At 31.6% G+C, this 19958-nt stretch overlaps 4 protein-coding genes across 6 annotated transcripts in view; 1 reads left to right on the top strand and 3 right to left on the bottom strand.

Annotated features, from left to right (window-relative positions):
- Positions 1 to 604: 604 nt before the first annotated feature.
- IKKbeta (inhibitor of nuclear factor kappa B kinase subunit beta) lies at positions 605 to 4413 on the bottom strand. Of its 3 annotated transcripts, none has more exons than XM_018507061.1 (13): positions 4074 to 4413; positions 3851 to 3983; positions 3499 to 3698; positions 3269 to 3427; positions 2959 to 3176; positions 2780 to 2884; positions 2511 to 2649; positions 2249 to 2437; positions 1963 to 2174; positions 1586 to 1873; positions 1361 to 1510; positions 1064 to 1297; positions 605 to 988 (listed from the first exon to the last, which is right to left on the bottom strand). In XM_018507061.1, the coding sequence occupies exons 2-13, from the start codon at positions 3948 to 3950 to the stop codon at positions 928 to 930; spliced, it is 2055 nt and encodes a 684-aa protein (XP_018362563.1). In that variant the 5' UTR covers positions 3951 to 3983; positions 4074 to 4413; the 3' UTR covers positions 605 to 927. The 3 variants fall into 3 exon arrangements, with proteins under 3 accessions (XP_018362563.1, XP_018362562.1, XP_018362564.1); XM_018507060.1 differs by having other exon boundaries at positions 3851 to 4014; positions 4093 to 4413; XM_018507062.1 differs by having other exon boundaries at positions 4093 to 4190.
- Positions 4414 to 5293: 880 nt separating this feature from the next.
- On the top strand, positions 5294 to 10316 carry mh (DNA-dependent metalloprotease SPRTN). The gene is made up of 5 exons (XM_018506739.1): positions 5294 to 5823; positions 5926 to 6077; positions 7065 to 7173; positions 8095 to 8214; positions 8669 to 10316. Exons 1-5 carry the CDS (start codon positions 5725 to 5727, stop codon positions 10154 to 10156), a joined length of 1968 nt encoding a protein of 655 aa, XP_018362241.1. The 5' UTR covers positions 5294 to 5724; the 3' UTR covers positions 10157 to 10316.
- Positions 10317 to 10612: 296 nt separating this feature from the next.
- On the bottom strand, positions 10613 to 19397 carry LOC108760859 (uncharacterized). Its single transcript, XM_018507112.1, has 22 exons — positions 19370 to 19397; positions 18902 to 19134; positions 18514 to 18759; positions 18213 to 18368; positions 17458 to 17600; positions 17224 to 17371; positions 16969 to 17153; positions 16556 to 16875; positions 16297 to 16472; positions 15976 to 16193; positions 15514 to 15730; positions 15217 to 15418; positions 14931 to 15147; positions 14372 to 14529; positions 14040 to 14182; positions 13795 to 13928; positions 13330 to 13456; positions 12977 to 13159; positions 12585 to 12914; positions 12246 to 12501; positions 11863 to 12142; positions 10613 to 11670 (listed from the first exon to the last, which is right to left on the bottom strand). Exons 1-22 carry the CDS (start codon positions 19380 to 19382, stop codon positions 11499 to 11501), a joined length of 4257 nt encoding a protein of 1418 aa, XP_018362614.1. The 5' UTR covers positions 19383 to 19397; the 3' UTR covers positions 10613 to 11498.
- Positions 19398 to 19623: 226 nt separating this feature from the next.
- Positions 19624 to 19958, bottom strand: part of LOC108760632 (uncharacterized) — a 1106-nt gene continuing 771 nt past the window's right edge. Inside the window, exon 4 of the mRNA XM_018506689.1 lies at positions 19624 to 19638. Within this exon, the coding sequence (XP_018362191.1) occupies positions 19624 to 19638 (15 nt within the window). The remainder of the gene's footprint in view (positions 19639 to 19958) is intronic.

Here is a 19958-nt window from a genome sequence, read left to right as displayed (position 1 = left end):
CCCCCCCCCTACTTAGAAAGATGTATGTCTAGGCTACATTCCAAAACTGCCTCTCCAAGGAAGATTTTACTCTATATGCTATAGTATACGTCACGTATAAAATTATATTATACTTCGAGTAAAATTTTCCTGAGAGAGGAAGTTTTGGAAAGTAGCCCTAGTAGGCTGGGGGGAAGTGGGATGGACCTCGCATGGAAAGTAGAACCCATGTGGAATAGTATTATTATAGACCTCGTTCGTCCCGTGATGTAGTGAACTTTGTAAGTAAGTGAACGACATATGTTAAGATCAAAACCATTGGAGCGTAATCCCTATTACTGAACATTTACCTTTCACACATAGAATATATGCATATACTTACATTACATATCAAACTAAATGAAAATATTTATATATTTAGCTTAAGTACATAAAATTCATCAATATATTTTTTCACAGCCATATATATTCGGGAATTATTAATTTTTAATATTTAAAATTAAAATAACTTTCTTTTTAGTTTTCTAAAATGTATTGCACGCTTATTCAAAAATTAGTTTTATATATCTAATATATGTGTATATGTAATGGATATATGCGTGCGTAAGATATTTGTAAGGTCGCAGTCCTTTTATTTATAAAAGTTAAAAAATAGATTATTAAGTTATAAAAATATACTTTAACAAATGTTTTTGAACAGGTCAGAATGATAGATATCAAGCAATAAAATTGGAGCAACTATTCAACAAACCTGTCTACACGTTTGTTAAAACTGATGAAAATGCCAATATTAAGTGGGGTGTACGATATTATGTTCCACGTACATTAAGGTAAACTGGATTCAAGAATTAAATATATTAAAATATAGAAATTAAAAATGCTTAGTATGCTAAATTATTAGTTTGATGATATATATCACATAAATTAGTACAGATATAAGCGATATCTTTAATCCAATTTAAGCACTTCAAGGTATTTTTTCTGCATTTGAGATATCAAATTGTCTAGCCTAAAAAGATAAAACATAAGATAAATCTATGTTAAAATTGAACATTGTAAATAAAAAAATAAAAAAAAGACTTACATGTAACGCATGATCAAATTATTGTATATCACATTATCTTCTGATTGAATAATGCTGCTTAATTCAGTGGTCGAGATATTTACAGATTGATAGTTGTTAGATTGTTGAGGAACACTGTTAGTGTCCGACTGTGTCATTCTTTGATATTCTTCCCAATATAATTCCGTCATAGCAGTAACAGAAATAAATACTTTTTCTAGTTTTGATAGTTCATCTTGCAACTTATCTATCTGCCTGTAGAAAATATATATTGAAGATATACAAGATGAATCGTTCACAATAAATAAACTTTTATACCTTGTAATATCAATTATGTTTTCATTACGAAGTTGTGTTTCACGTGCAGTCATGAATTCAAACACTAATCTCGACATGTTCAATGGCCTTGCTGTTTTATGTGGACTTTCTTCCTTAAATTTCAAATATACATCACATATTTTGTCATATCTATAAAAATAGTATAAGAGAAAATATTAAAATGTAGCACATTTTACAATTATTTATAATACATTATACACTTACAGTACTGATAAATTCCCTATATAATCGGTAGCTTGAGCTTGATCTCTCAATTTATTGTTATCTTCCTTCAAAGACATAAACTTCATTTTTATTTGATCGGCTGCACTAACTAATTTATCAACTTTGTTAAGATAAGTTTGTATCTTCCTTTTATCAGCTGCGTCTTCGTCCGTCGTATTCATATATTTCATACGAATCGTATGCACTTGATCTGTAAGAATCTTTGTATTTTCCAATGTCTTCTCCATACTCGAATTAAATTTATCGATTTTTTGATGTAATAAATCCCTAAAATATGCGAAATATTGTCGAAATATTATCATACTTAATAGGTAATTTTATATTTTTGTAACATTAATATTATGTACGAAACTTACACATTTATACTCAGTGCAAAAATGTACAATTGAAATAAATACACTTCTGCTTTCGTAAAATGTATCGTATGGCGATAATAATCTTTCAGTACTTCATAGTTTAATTCATTCTTTGATTGTGTCATCATTTTCTCCACTGTTGTAGGAATATTTAATGTAGGTATATCTTCTATTAAATAACATCTATTTCTGAAGAGAAACAAAACGTGATCCTACAGCAAAATTGTAATAAATTTAAAAATAGTATTTTATTTTGTGCGGTATCTTACAAATTGAATATACATACATTAATTTGTGATACAAGTGACATGGTACTTTCAATCAGTATTGCACCTTTGTAATCAGTTAGCACTTGATGTTCGACTTCAATATTAGTATCTCTTTCTATTAACAACTGGAGATCTCTAAGAGTAGTATTACTATCAATTTCGTATGTATTAAATTTGTAAAATGGCAGACAGAAAACGTACAGTATCTATGCATGAAAAACACAAATTAAATAACAAAAAACGAAATAAGAGTAAAATATGCTTAGTTTTTATACATACTTTGTTTAGTAATGCGTCTTGTAACATTGTAAATACTGCTAAATGAGATGTACCAAATTTGTCAATCATTTTTCCTCTTTTATGTGGATCCCACTGTAAAACTAGTTGAAACCATTGGACCATTTTGTTTCGAAGACAGCTGATACAGGAAAAAAATATTATACACACTGGTAAATATACAGTATAAAAAATTATCAAACAAAAGTTATATAAAAAAATTATTCTTTCTACAGAAGAAAGCGTAGAAAAAAAATGTAATACATTCTTACTTTGATAAGTGAGTCGGATTTTGAATGTCTTTTCCAAAAATGACTTTTCCTTCTAACTCATAAGCATGAATATCATCATAACTCTTATTTTTTATGTATTTCATCCTGCAATTTAATTAAACTTAGAGTTGACACTTGCATCAATTTTTTATCTCACCATTATATTTTTCACTTTTTACCATTCCATAGTATGTTGCATTGTTGGTAAAAATGGCCTTGTTCCAGTCACAAGTTCATAAAACAATATCCCTAAACTCCAATAATCAACAGAGCAACTATATTTCTCTCTCCAAAGAAGTTCTGGGGCAACATAGTTTAAAGTGCCAACTAAAGAGGCAGATGTACTTGCTTCTCCAAGTTCTTTGGCATATCCGACATCTATCAATTTATATGAAATCTGTAATATATAAACGTAAAAGTTTAATTTAATCAATGCAACATACGCTACTGATAATTTAACATAAATAATTTTCTCATTATATATCTTGCCACATTCTGTTCATCCTGTAAAACTATATTCTCTGGTTTTAAATCTCGATGAGTTATATTGCATGAATGTAAATATTTTACAGCAGATGAAATTTCACTCATTACTTTGATCGCTTCTGTTTCATTAATTCCACAACAATTTTCTGGTCGATTTAAAATCTATAAGAGAACATAATTATTTCACATCATCAATAGACTTTGTATAGATCAGATTTTAAACAAAATACAACTTTTCTCAAATCTCCTTTTCTACAATATTCCATACAGAGAATCGGTTCGTCTTCTTGTACATTTGGAAGCTTAAATGGTACGTATCCTGTTCTCACAATGTTCGGATGCTTCAAGCGTTTCATTATAAAAACTTCATGGGCCCATCTTTTTCGTTGTGTTGGCATCAATTGTGAATAATTACATTTACATCTTTTGATTGCTGAAATTATAATTATATGTAATAAAAATATATATTTATTATATATTTATAATATTATAAGTTTGTTTATATGTATGATTCCTCTCGGAGAATTCTTCAAAGATATATACATATTTTTTATATTTATACTTGTAATCGTACTGAAATATTACCAATCTTTTTGCCACTTTGAACATGTATCCAAAGCTCGACAATTCCGAAGCCTCCGCTACCCAGAACACGATTTAATTTCCAATCATCGTTCGACGTCATTTCAAATTTGTATTCAGCTATACAAATCGAGGACTAAATAATTCTTAGTAAACGTGATTCCACGCTGATAAAATAAATAACATTTTTATATTTTTCGTAAAAAAAGCATGCACTCATATATACAAATTATAACACCGCCTACCAAACAATCGAGATTTTCTATCGAAAATGCATCAGCGCGGCAAGAAAATGAAATTATTTCGTGACGTAAATTTTTTACCAATGTTGTCGATAATTGTCTCTTATATTAACCTGCATATATGATCCACATTCTCCAGATATCTCACTTGTGTATCGATGGTATATACCGATTGGCTACTGACTCAACTGACTGCACATGTGACCGTCTTATGATATTTTGTCATATCAGTCATATGTATACTTTTCCACTCAGTTTATACTTGCAGTTTATACTAATTAGTTTATACATGCTAGTAGTAGAGAAAAACCTGCTGAATGGTCAGTAGCTCTTTCATCTGATTGGCATATTCCGTTAGATCCTAAAATATATAAACAGATAAAATAACTACTGAGCACAAGTTTTTAATACTTGTTCCGTTTTTTAACGTTCCAAATTTTGTCCTAAATTAAGATTAGGGGAAAGTGGGCGAATTGTGCGCAGCGCAGAAATATATAGTACACGTGACGTATACTATAGCGTATAGAGTAAAATCTTCCTCTGAGAAGCTTTGGAACGTAGCCTGAGGTATACACAGAGAGAAACAGAGAGAAACCTCTCAGGTTTCTCTCTGGTATACGTAAAGGTCCTGTAAGGCTGCTCAGAGTAGTCAGAGTTTACTCGATCTCCCTCGGAGATTGACGGAGATGGCAAAATTAACAATGTTAATTAGCGCATGCGCATTGATCCCTGGCAGATCAGTGTTGTTCGACGGGCCGGATTTCTGACGCATACGCGTCCAATGTAGCTTCAGTAACGTACCTGTCACTAGTAAATAGGAGATCATTAGTCGCCTATGTAAAATTTTTTCAAAAATGTTGAAAATTTTAATACATTTTACATATTTTACATATTTTACATATGTATATACATATATATAAATATATATAATATATTTCTATATATGTTTACATATCTAAAATATGTAAAATGTATTAAAATTTTCAACATTTTTGAAAAAATTTTACATAGGCGACTAATGATCTCCTATTTACTAGTGACAGGTACGTTACTGAAGCTACATTGGACGCGCATGCGTCAGAAATCCGGCCCATCTAACAACACTGATCTCCCATCACTGGTAAACGTTTCTAATTTGGCCGTATCGACCTCCTTTTGTTGTTTGGAGGCGGGAGCCATTAAGTAATAAGAAGAAGAAGTTTCTAATTTCTATCTGAAGATCTGAACGCAGGTTGCAGTCTGATTGAGCTTGATACTTTCCACGCGTCATACGATAAGAACCGTTTGTTTCATCTCTTCTTGTTTTGTGATTCTATCTGCATTCTATCTGATTCCTTCTGATCGCGTGGATCGCGTGCTCGACTGTTACGAATCGCCACAAATCGCCATTCGTTCCGAGATTGTCGAGACGCCTCAGCTTATTTCAGATTTCAATGGATATAGATTGCATCGCACGAGTCCGTGAAATGCTCTGTGGAATACGAAGAAATATTTTTCTCTTTATTTTCACCTGATACAAGGCACTTCGCGAAAGGATAAATAACGTTACATTTCGCAGTCTTTCATATTTTCAAGAAGCATCAGGGTTTCCTTGCTGGCACTGAAACGAAAGCTGTAAGAAGGTGTTTGAAGGCGATGGCATCACAAGAAGCACAGGATTTTCATATGGCATACGACATGCATGAAAATTTGAATTGTTTAGGTGTGACAGAAAACGCAGTTAGCTTGAATAAGGTATTTATTTTCTTCGATTAAGAACTTTGATCATTGTATAAAGAATAAATTTACTTTCGATTTGATATCTATTGCATTGTAAAAAAAATTGTTTATTTTTAGAAAAATGCTTATATACAATCATTAGTCGATCAAGCATTGGAGTTGATTGATCCCACTCCTAATATTCACACAATGTTTATACAATTTAATGCAAGATTCTTCTGGAATGTTTTATCTTCTGTCGAAGTCAAATGGAGCAACAGAATGACAAGGTAAATATTTCTCTTGACTTGAGGCATTTTCTAGAAAGGACATAGTGTAACACGATAAATCATTATATCCTTGTTGTTTACCAATATGAAACAAACATGAAGTAATTCACTGTGTTATATTATTCTACTGTTCTTGTTGATATAAAATATTGTTATTTAGAGTGTATTCTACTCTCAAAGCTTATAAAATCATTTCATCTCTGTTATTTATGTAATATTAAACAAGGGGGTCATTTATATATCTTGAAATGCAATAAAATTACAGAAGTGAGCAAATTAACTAAAATATTTTTGTCATTAATCAACACTTAATCAATTTGTTCACTTTAGTAATTTTTACCTCATTACACAATCAATCCCAAAAATAAATAATTACAAGCACCAAGTGATGCTTTTGTATAAAAGCATCACTTGGCCTATTCTTTTTGGCTGAACTTTGCACTAGTTCATCTTTATTTCTCTTATTTCCTCTTGGAGAGAAAAGGAAAAAAGATGAATTGTGCAAAAGTTCAGCTAAAAAGAACAGGCCTAAGGTTTGTTTTCTGTTTCTGCACTGGTTGCATTAGTGGAAAAAGTGTACACTAAAGCGCTTTGTATTTCCAAAATGGTGTCAGCAACGCTGTTCCAGTGCAATGGAACTTGGTGCACGAGTTCACTGAGGTTGCACTAGTGGCCTGTTCTTTTTGACTGAATTTTTGCAACAGTTTATCTTTCTTCCCTTTTTCTCCAGGAAGAAAGAAGAGGAAAAAAGATGAACTGGTGCAAATATTCAGCCAACAAGAACAAGCCTAGTTTAACCACAGAAAACAGACTTTGTACAAATAGTGCAAGAGTTTACAAGTAATAAAACAATAAAAAATATATAAATGATAGTAAGCATACATACAAAAATATTTTGTGCATCAGTTCTGGATTGCACTAATTCAGTTCAGTTCTAGTACAATCCTCATGCAAGAACAGAAAACTGTAATTTGCAATTGTTTGTAGTTGTGCTGGAGTGTGTCGCTTTCACTCGCGCAATAAGGAATGTGTGATATCACTCAGCGCACCACTACTCAAACTTAGACCAAGGAAGGATCTAGTGGAAACCTTATTGGTAAGTTTTTCGATATTAGTAGTAGTAGTAGAAGGAAGAATAGGATTAAGTTCTTCTAAAATGAGCTACAGGAGGAGTAACTTTGAAATCGAACCTGGGATTTGCCAATTATTTTTTTCTCATTATTTAATTGGCTGTCAGTCCCGTGAATGGAACCAAATTGACCAGTAATAAATCGTCACCTAATTTAAGTCTTACATACAGTTAATTAAACTTGTCTTTTTGAGATACATAGTCAGTTAACATGAATGTGCAATCGGAGAGCCTTCCTCCCGATCTTACTCATCCTTGATTGGGATTGTTACTCATAGCTGGAGCGTAACTTAAGGGGATGCTAAACCGATTACCCAACTCAATCAAGGTCGATAGTACAGACTTTTTTAATTCCAATTTCGATAATAGTGGCGACATCTTTGATTTAGTTTTTACATTATATTATATAATACATATCATTCCTGTCCTCAGCTGCACGCTTATTTTCAAGATATGGAATTTTTAACGAATCTGAAACTTTTTTTCGACTTTTTCATGAAATCCAGTGCAGCTGAGGTCCTGTTTGTGCGTACTTTAATTTAAGCAATAATACTTTTGCAATCCGTACATCCAATACAGAGATTTTTTACCGAATGGAAATGTGGGTAAAACAGGAGGCTTTAGCATCGCCTTAACGCAGGAAAAATCCAGTGTATGTGAGGCGCGGTGGGATCGAACTCGGATCCACAGCAATCCACAGATTGCTAGTTTGTAGACCGAGCGCTGAGCCATTCGACGCCTCACTTGCCGATTATGAGTATTTTGACATACAATCACCCCAAATTTTTTGATAAATAAATACAGAAATATAATTGTATAAGGATATTGTATAAGGATGTGTGTGTGTGTGTGTATATATATATAATATTTTTGTGTGTTAAATTGCAGCACGAGATGATTCATGCATATTTATTCTTAACAAATAATGATCAAGACCGAGATGGTCATGGACCGAATTTCTGCAAACACATGCATAGGATAAATAAAGAAGCGGGAACCAATATAACGGTGAGTTAAATAACCTTTTTATTTTAATATTTAAGAGTATGTTGTCGAAAAGTGATATGTGACTACTCCAAAAATCTCTACGTTGTCACAGGTAGTCCTTAAAACTGTTTATTATAACAGAAAACATATTTCAATAAGTTTAATTAATTATTTAAATGCTTTCGTGTTTCGAAAAGAAAAATTTTTATTTTATCATAAAGTCTAATCATATTAATACAATTGTTGCGTAACATGAACTCGTTTGGATATTAGAGAATCTTTAAGCTTAATCTGGATTTATTACAAAGATTAAATATATCCAAATATAGACTTGATTTTATTCAAATAGATTTTGAAATCAAATTCTTAAAAATTTTGTTTGTATATTTGTAATAATAATTTTGTATTTTTTTAAATTAAAAAAATTTTTTATTTTGTTATAACAAGATTCTCTTATCATGTTAATCGAGTATAGATTTATCACAACTTTCATGATGAAGTAAAGCTGTACAAACAACATTGGTGGAAATGTAACGGACCTTGCCAATACAGACCACCATTTTTTGGAACGGTTCGACGAAGCATGAATCGTCCGCCCGGTCCAACAGACTTTTGGTGGCATCAACATCAACAAAATTGTAATGGTCAATTTGTAAAGATCAAAGAGCCAGATAATTTCAAATCGCGTTCGAAGCAAAATGATAAGTCAAAACAAAATGATAAGTCAAAGAATACAAGAATAACTGATTGGTTTCCAAAGAGTATTCCGGCGGACACAGCTATACCTACAACTTCAAAAGCCCTTAGTAATAACGACTCTAAAATATTTACTCAAACGGACAATGTTAAGCCTAGTACTAGTAAAGACAATGGTGGTACAAATTCATCTCACACTGTGAATGAGAAAGATACTCAAGACCTGTCGCTGGGAATGAAGAAGCTTGGCAGCAGTAGTAATAATGTGCATGGTTGGGGTATTAGTGGTCCGAGTGAAAACGCAAAGAAGGATGATGCAAAGAATGTTTCTAAGACTCCCAAGTTTTCTTGTTCCGGTGTTCTGGGAGGCAGTAGTAGTGGTCAGAGTAATCTTTTAACCAAATTCAAACTAAATGACGGTGAAAATCCCCGATGTGAATCAAGTAAGAGAGATTCAACCTCGATATCGGCCGCGGGACAAGCAGCCGCTAATAATTCGATTTTAAATCTAAGTCAACCAAGAAATAATTCCGTACCTTGTCCCATATGTAACATACCTATGACTTTAGAAAATATATATAGACATATAGATTCATGCCTAATAAACGATAATACATCGTTGATTGATGAGATTAACAATAATATTAATAATAATAACAATAATGAAGAGTTAATGTTACCTATTCGAACGTTTTCTACATCGGTGACGGAGCAAAATGTTGACACAAACACAACTTCTAATAAGCGCTTAAGATTCGATAATTCGATCGATACAGTTGAATGCGTTACTTGTCCCGTTTGTAATAAAAGATTGCCGGCCACGGATATTAACCAGCATCTTGATGAATGTCTATTAGAAGCAGATACAGCTCGTAAAGCTGCCATTCCCTCCACCTCTCGTGCGTCATTCGATGATAACTTAATTACTATAAGCAGTTCTTCTAATTCTGATTTGGATAATTCTGTATTGATGGAGGAGCCACAACCAAGTACTAGCACTTGTAATAACGACATAGTGGAACATAAATGTTTAGTTTGTAACGCACAGATCGCACCTGAAATATCATTAAATGAACATCTTGAAGAATGCATTGGAAGCGTTTTTAATGATGACATAATAATAGACGATAAGGAGGACGATAACGATGATACGCTTGCTGTAGAAAATAATTCCACGGAAAATAAATATCCCTGTCCAGTATGTATGCAAATAATATCGGAAAATCTTATGAATCAGCATTTAGATATGTGCCTTAAAAACGAATAAGTGGTCTTGTGAACAAAAAGAGCGACAATGAACTATTTTACGGATAATGGAATGGTTTTTTTATCTAAATAAGTCTGAATAAATATCTTTTCATATATATATAATTTATTTCTTTGCATATCGCGATTTTATACGAGACAGACTAAAAAAATATATTATGATACGAAACAAAAACATTATTAAATAAATATGTGATTTAAAAAGATGTTTGTATATTACTTGTCATTTATTAAATAGAAATTTGAAATACATTATAACAAAATCTGTGTTACAAGAAAAGGCACAATTTACATGCCAAATGTAATTATTAACAACGCTTGTATAATCTGTATATAATGTGTGTGTTCGTATATATAATTTCATATAGTACAAGTTTTTCGATGATTAAGACTGGTTAATAAAGAGTTTAGATTATTTATCTAGAAATCGTTATATAAAATTCTTAGCGTTATTTTTAATAAATAGTAAACAATATTTAAGGCTAGTAATCGGTTATTATCTAGAGCTTTAACGTTATGTCATTTCAATTACGTTAGAGTTGCTTATCATTTGCAAAAGTTTGTATTTTATGATGGAAAAAAATAGAATGATTATAATGGAATGATTTGTGTGTACGTGTGTGTGTACGAATCGTTCAGATGTTCGGCTTACATTATCCGGCACTTGTTCATTATAACAGCAAATTTATTAACAATTGAATAACTGATAAAACTGATATGATGTATAATGAGGAAATTTCGAACATTAAAGTTTCTGAGTAGTCACCACAGTCGTATCTGGAGATACTGGTAGTGTTTCGGCGCTGAGGTACGCGCAGCGACACTGCGACCGTGGTTACTTTACGCGAGTCGGCAAGTTGCCAGGGATTGATTGAATAGTGACGTTAGAAACGAGAAATGACATGTTAATTTTTGTTACATGCCATTTGTAAATAACAATTTGGATAAAACAAAATGATGAGATCGCTTTAAAACATTTATAAAAATGGATGAAAACTACGTTTATTCTCCCTGAGAGTCAGTAAATAATCGTAAAAAGTGATAAAAGGCATGTGTGAGTGAAAATAGGCTACGCATTGAATAAAAGTGTGCCTTTTATTCAATGCGCATGCGTAGTCTATTTACGATTTAATATCACTGTAGGACTACTTAGGAGCCTTAATTGACTGATTGATTCGACGGCCGAAAATTCGAGCTCTAGTTATGTAATTATATAGATACCTTTTTTGTACTGTACTATTTATGAGATATGTATTAAAAAATGTATAAAAAATGAATATAAAACTATTATTTTGCGATCATTAATATGTTGCATTATATATGTATATCTTTTACAGAGTAAATTAGAGTTTTTCGTATAATCGGTCGATGTTGGGATGATCGAGTGTGCATATTCCACAACTAAATTCTAGCACATGATTGGAGAAAAAGATTAGAACTTGTTCTTGTGTCCAATGCATATATAGAAAAATATTAGGTAGCAAAATATCGATTGCCTTGTTGCCCATTTTAATCCTGCACACAGTTGATATTATTATTTTTTGTTCTTAAAGAGCAAGAGTGATGTATATATACACTTATATAATAAATCAATAATATGATAGATCCGTTTTGAATATAAAATTATCTATTTAAAAAAAGTAGACCTTGCATATTATGGATTTGCTTTGAGATTATTTAATATTAAATGTTATTTTCTCTACTTACTTCTTAGTTCCTAATTTATGAAATGCGTAATCAGATTGCAATTGTATGGATGATGTGGCGTTATATAGGATTCCTCTATCCTTGTCAGCCATAATTCGTGTAGTTTCCGATTCATCAGTTAAATTGACGTTAATCCCATACACACCGTTGGCTGCCGTTAATACAAATCTAGGATTTTCGTCATAACATTGTCCAAGTAATATCACTTCGCTATTTTTAGCGAAGCTATAAATCGTATTATACGCCGATTTTATAGAATCTGACGTTATAATACATGCGCCTAGATAATAACATTACATTAAATAACTTTTAGAATCGCAAAATATCATGGCATTTTCATCAATACGTGGACAATTTAAGATAATCAGCGTGATATTACGTACTAGAAAACATTTTGAATAAAGGTATTTCCATATACTTATGAATTCTCATTCGTGTTAAGAAGAGATCAATGAAGTGCGAATTGTATTCAATCGCAACTTTATCCCCGTTAAGTTGCAATTCACCAACATTTGAATCTTTTGGAAAAATCGCAGTTATCGCAAGCTGATCGGATTTTCTTGCAATACTGCTATTACCACCGATAAGATCATATAAAGCATACAATTTCCAAGCTAGCTTGGACAAACTCTCTGGTAACTGTCGTTATCATTATAAATTTGATTATTATATCATTACATATTTGCGTATAAATTAAGTTTTACGAGGTCTTTAAAACTTACATTTTCATATTGTGCGAAGATTTTGTATTTCCGCAAGGTTGACATTTCTTTCGATACTTCGTAACAAGAATTCGTGTAAGGAACAATTCTTTTTCCCTCAGACTCATTTTTGCATTCGCCGTAAGGCCAGTTTGCCCTTTTACTTTCCTCGAGCTGCTTGCTACTAATTTCACCAATTAAATTAATCGATAGAGATGATCCGCTGCATTTCCCTTTCGCAGTATCGGACAACCCCCAAATGAAATTTAATTTAATGCGAGAGGACTCACTCGGTTCGTTACTCAAAATTTCCCATTGCCATGGCATGTGTCTTTCGGCCTCTACGCAAAACTAAATCAATTTCGGTTACATTCAACGTTATTGTAAATTTCATTTACAATTTTTCTCTTTACCTTAAATACGCGTTCATTAGGCACCATGTTGGTTGCTTTAAATTTAATCACATCTGATAACCAACCTGTGGCTTCGTATAATCCAGCTACATTCCATTGATGAAGAACTTGTGAGGACTGCAGGTCATGGTGCGTCAAAGATAAAATATGACGATTTTCACTTTTTATGTATTCCAATTTCGTCTAATATATAAAAATCATTCGATATAATGAATATAATAAATATTGTAATATACAATACAAGCATACGAAATGTACTTGATGGCAGTCTCTCTCTTTTTGCATCCATGGACATAAGAACAAAATTCCTTTGATTTTTTATGTGTGATTCTATACAAATATCTGTATTGTACCTGTGACGGTCCGGATTTGAGTGCCTCAATATAAGCAGCTAATCCACAGCTACCTTTTGGCGGTACAAAAGTGAAGTAATCCAAGAAATGCAATCCGATTAAGGCAAATTTCATACTTGGCCATGTTCTATAATTTTCAGAAAAATCGATCAGAGAAAGATTTATGTGTTTCGATAGAATAATAAAAATGAGATATTAAAATAATAAAATATGAAAATTATGGTAGTGACAAATCTGAATAGAATTTATAAAAAAATTTAAATGTAAACGCAATCAAATGCACGCATCCCAGATGAATTTTTTAAATTGAGTTTTTCGCAGAAATAAATTTTATATTAAAAAATTCTATATTTTTATTAATTTTATTTTTTCATATAGAATCATTACTTTTCAATGTTATATTACGTTATATTACGAAACACTGTATATACAAATAAATATGAATGAGTATAAATGATATATTACTGATAATTGCTTCGATGAAAGGACCAAATATCGTTAATTAATGTTTCATACGACATCATGCTTTCGCAATCGAATATCTTTACTTGTAATCGACCACCTAATTCAGGAAGCCCAACATTAAGAATATTCACCGTCTATATAGAAGAGGAAAAAAGAGAGAAAAGTGATTTACACGTATACTCATTAATATAAATTACAAATTAATATAAATTTAATAGCAAAAGAAATACCGAATTAATAATTACCTGCAGATTAGAGGACGGCGACTTTACAACTGTATGTGATACGGAGCACGAATGGCAAACTCGATTTAACTTTGATCGAACATTAGCACCTCTAATACTTGTGAGCGTTCTAGCATGTACTGTAATTCCTGTTTTAAGATGTTCTGCAACGCGATTTTTAGAACGCAGAATGTTAAGATTGAATGGGATACAAAATTTTAAGTATTTTTTCTAAATACGAAGTTTTACTTATAAGGAAAAACTATGATTTATAGAATCTATTTCTTGGATATTAAATACATCAAGTTGGTCGCATTAATTGTTTTAGCCAGTTAACTAACTAAGATTGATACCTTCTAGGGTGTCGTACGAAATAAATGGTCGTTCGTCCAGTCCAAGTGTAACGTTAATAGGAAGATATCCATGTAGCGACTGAACTCTTTCAGCGCTATGCCATAAATCAACTAACGGATTGTAATTCTCTATTGTTTCAATGCCGTGAACAGATGTGCTAAAAATATTTCATATGCATAAAGAAATTTATAATATATGTATAAACTATAATATCAATTATTTCTAGCGTTTAAACACCTTTTTGACAAGGCATACTTGGCTCTTTTTCAATGCTTTTTCTCCATTACTTACAATTTTTTTTATTACTAAAGATACATACATCTGCTTAGTATAGTCCTTAATGTCTAGCATTTTGATTGGAAAAACAATTTTTTACAATATCTTCATTTTTATGAAAGTTAACAATTGAATTGGATTGGATATGTCATACATTGATGTGTTATTTTCGTAGTGAAGCGTTTAAAGGCTAGATAAATTTTACGAAAACGAGCGCAAGTAAATACATATAATTATGCGAGGTAAATTATACACATGAATAATAGTGAAATATAATCTTACCGCAAAATAATATGGTTGTTCCGTCCAGGAAAATCACGCGTAAAATTACCTCTCATTGAAAACAGAGAAGTTCCCGTCATCGCGAGTCTAACATTGGTACCGAAATCGGTTACTTGCACCGATTCTATCGCCAACGGCACATTTATACGTTGTTGATTAACATGAAACTCCATGTTATAATACGTTTGATATATGTTATCCGATAAAGAGGACAAGTCTAGAAAGTTAAATAAGCAAATGGTGTTATATTGTTACAAAGTCGCGATTATAAATTATATAAACTTACACTTCAACCCCTCAACTATATTTGTTTCATTCCAATGAACGCACAATACTGTCTTTTCTTGAATACGTGTAATTATTTCTAAATGCATAGGGCCTTTCATGCGTTCATCCAGTTTGAATTCTTTCAGAATATCTTTTATGTTTGTCGGGTTTTCAAAGGAAGTTGCTAATGAGTGGAAAATACCCTCCGCTTTGATATATAACTTAATGTTGTGTTAAAAAAGGATATTAAATTAAATCAATTAACATTTAAAAGTAATGCAAATATTTTTGCTTTGGAAACTATATATATACTTACAGACACATGATTAAGGTGCGTACTACTAGCATAATTATTTAAAGTTACGTATATTACTTCAGGAATATTCGTAGAAGGGTTGGCTATGATAATGCCATGCAACATAGCGCCAAATCTTCTCAAAGAATCTTGGTAATCAATCAAGTAATTACCAGTAATCATATATTCATTATTCGGTACCCGAAGTACGCGGCTGAATTGAGCCGCGATTTTGCTTCTGTAAATATCCGGTGGCAACAATTAAGAATTTAAAAAATATATGTAAAAATGTTAAATAAATTAACGTTAAACTAATAAAAAATTTAGTAATAAATGAAAGAACAGTACCAATGCGTTCAAGCAACATAAATTAAATTAAGACAGTGCGTTAGATTCGTTATGAATACGCAACGATATGAAAATTAATATTCGATTAATATTGCTACTGTTCTTTCGCTCTGATAAATTTATATGCGTATTTACATGCGTCTGTAACAGGGATACGTAGTGCGTTCCATAGATTTTAGCATCGTGTAAAAATAATTATACAAGTGTTCATTGGGCTCATTTTGCATGTACCAATACAGAGAAATTAATCTGTTCGGCGTAGGACTGGAAACAATAAGCAAAGTTAGTGCAGCGACTCTCATTTCCAAATGTTCGGTTCTATTGAGCAAGATCGGCCAATATACAGGATAAATCTGTAAAAGAAAATTATTATATGTAATTCAATACGAAATGTGATGTCCAGCGTGTTCTGTGTAAAACATTGATCTATGTAAATCTATACGAAAAATCGCTTACAACATCGGGTCTCAACGGTGCTGTGGAAATAGAAGCCCAAGCCGCAAGTACTCGAAAATGTCGCGATTCAGCATTATTGCCGCTAGCTATAGGCTCTAAGAACTCGACGACTTTACCCAGCTGTATGTTTGCCAAACCTTCCAACCAGATCATCTTCTGCTCGTACAAAGTAGTTTCTATAACATGGATCAAACAGTCTTATCCGAATAATATAAATTGCAACATAAAACAGATACATGATACAAATTGTTACATATACCAGTAAATTTATCTAGGTACAAGCGTACGTAATCATCTAACATCTCATACGGACAATGCATTAGACAAGTTTTGTATATTAATGTTCCATAAGTAAGAATTGCGGTATTTTGCACCTCCGCGCAGATTTTGCTCGGCAGCGCAAGAAGCGGTTGGAGACTGACCAGCAGTTGAACGTCGGGTTTTTTTATGTGAAATGGTAGCCGCATAAGTAATTGAATCGCAGATATGTCGGATACTTCGTTGCCTTGAATAAGATCTAATATAAAAAGCGCAGACTCTCTACTTCCAACTTGCGGCAACGCCTCGAGAAACATGTTTCTGTTATGATAAAAAGCACAGAAATATAATTTATCCTAAAAATAGGGATGGTAATGTAACAAGAGATAATTAAAAAAAAATATATATAAATACCGTATCGTTTCTTCTTTATAACTAGTTCCTGAAATGCGAGTGTAGGCCTTTCCTAAGTCAACCCGATCTAACATACCGAGATAATAGAAAAGCACAGATATCGTTGTGTTGTGCAAATTATGAATTTCGGTATCTAAACCAGGATTTTCAAGCCTGTGGCTTAAACGATCTAATAAATGACTTATCTACAACAATTTGATGAGGATTTAAGTGGAATAACAAAACAGATAAAGAGAAGATGAAAATAAAACTCACAGATTTAAAAACGAAATTTTTATCCGGTGTACCTCTGCCCTGTGTAAGATCTATTTCTGGTAACTCGTGTTGAAGGACTGTAGTTCGTAAATTATTTGTAATTATCTTATTCGCTATATCCTTCACTGAAGTTAACTCAATAGTTTGCCTGTGTAGGATAAAGCAATTTTTACATCTAATTCATTTAGAATAGTAATAAAATAATACGAGTATATTTATGTCTGTAAAATATACCGGACGAAATGATAATGCGCCTCTCCCATGCTTTGAAAAGGTTGCACGTAGATACCTCCAGATGCATTTACGGAGATAATATTGTGAACGAATCCATCGGTTTTTAATTGATACACTCTCTCGCTACTTTTTAAGATGGGATTCTAAGAAATATATAACATAGTATATAAATATTCTCATAAATATCCATATAATTCGATTAACTGTATTAAATAAATATGAAGATTACACTATACAAAAAGGATTTTGTTTTATATGTGACAAATGATTTTGATAGATTTTTTTCTGTGTATTACGAATCTGTAATTGAAAATGGTCCAACAATAATATGTAATGATGAATGCCTTAATTATTTGACGGCAATAAATTAAATATAATCAATTATAATCATAAAATCATAGAATTTTGGCGTTTTCAAAATAATTAATAAAGAGACAGTATAGCGAATGACATATGCTATAGTTAGTGCGAGCTCCTCCAAAAAATCTGTACTATAACAAAAATTTGCCATGTTATATTTATTTATCTCTATTTTACAGTTATAACTTCAAATTCGAGCTTTCATTTGAGTTAATACCCGAATTTCTATATGACGTCTTATTTTTTTAAACAGCTTCAAAAATAGTTAAAAAATGCGTTTTTTTTACTTTTTCCAGTTTTTTTTTCCAAAGTCTGACATGTTGGAATATTTTCAGTTACGAATTTGTAATCTACAAAAAAAGTTTAAAAATGTAGTGTTATCAGTGACGACGTACTTGATCATCATCAGTGCATTGTACTTTAGGAATGTTCGACCAGTAGCGACTAGGATGTCCAATACACATACGCGGATCGAACGATTTTCTTATCAAACGACTATCGTCTTCCGGACTTACAACGTAATCAATATCACATTTTCCATAATGGTTTGTCTGTGAATTATAATGTTCTGTATATTAATGTCTTCCATAACATTTGTTTAGAATGTATATTAATATATTATCCATTCATTGTACATAATATATATATATATATATATATATTCACTCCCTATATCTATAAATATTTTCCATTTACTTCACTAGAATGAAATGCGATTTCTTTTTCCAAGTTAAAAAGATCAAGTTGTAAAATTCCAGCTATGCTTCGTTTTATATTCGTCGTCCATGCAGGCTCAGTTTCAGTGCTGAAGTTCTCGATAAGACCTTTGTTGTACGATAAACGGAAAGGTTTCAAAAGTTCTACAGCATCATCGTAGATATCAATATTTTCTATCACTTTCTTTACATTTCCATTATGCATATTCGTCTTCAATGATTGCAACTAATATAAAAAGTTGAGATATTACATCAGATTATAATTATATAATAAAATTTAAAAAATCATGTACATGTTTTTTATGATAGGAAAAAAGGAAATAAAACAACGAAGAGAAGAAAATTACAGCTACATATTTAAAAAATACCTGTATTGTAACAAAGTCATCTTCCGCATGAATTATGAGTTTTCCATGGAGATTCCACGAAGAAGCTGCGTTGGAAGGCACTAATACACCAGTGCTCGATGTAGCGTTGTAAGAATATATATATTCTTTCCCAGATCTGAATAAACTTTGCGCGACAATCTCGGTACTTAAAAAAAAGAATATGAGTAATGTTCTTCCTATCCCTTGTGCTAGCACAGATATCAAAGTGGAATCTAAAAAAGAAAGACTTTCCTTATATTATCTAATTTATCATTTTCCAGTCTTCTTCAATTCCTTTATGTTTTCACAATTATTGGAAACATGATATATTAGAAACAAGGGAGAAAGTAAACTTTTCTTATTATCAGTAAAGTAATATATATAATTATTAAAATTGCAAATATTTCACTTAAAACAATATAATCGTCTTTTTATTTTTTAATATTTTATATATGTATATGTGTATACCTGTGAACTTCATGATGTGTGATCGTAACTCGGCGAAAGCAAACTGAGTTCACGCAAGTCAAGGAATGACCCTTACCAGTTCTTATCACTGTGACTTACAAATACATACAGGGTTACTTGTGCGTATACATATACAGGAATTATGCTCTCGACGCATTATCTTCAATCATATAGATCGCACGTGTATTATATTATCGTTGACCCTTTTTCTCACAATACACAAGCATATAAAATATATATACACATCTCTTAATTTACGCATAGTAATCCTATAGAAGTATATGCAGAAAAAACTATCAATATTTCAATTGTGCATGATAAAAATTAACAATTTAAGTATTAGCGACTTCAAGTCGCAAAAGTTCAAAAATACATTTAAAACATAAAAATATTTTTATTAAAAACTATATAAAATATGTTTAGTGTTTATATAATATTTCTTTCTCATTTCTCTTCGACGATTATTTTGTTAATTATCGTGAGCAAAAGGTGAAAGAATTTCTAATTATTTTACGCTTGATGTATAAATGCTTTATTATTTGTGTTAGTTTCAGAACCAATTAACTCGAAAAGCATGTGTTTATTAATT

This window comes from Trachymyrmex cornetzi, unplaced genomic scaffold, assembly GCF_001594075.2.
Source record: "Trachymyrmex cornetzi isolate Tcor2-1 unplaced genomic scaffold, Tcor1.1 scaffold23, whole genome shotgun sequence".
In the NCBI taxonomy this organism is placed as follows: Eukaryota; Metazoa; Arthropoda; class Insecta; order Hymenoptera; family Formicidae; genus Trachymyrmex; species Trachymyrmex cornetzi.
The sequence above is the reverse complement of the archived record's forward strand: the minus strand, read 5'-3'. Positions and strand labels throughout refer to the sequence as shown.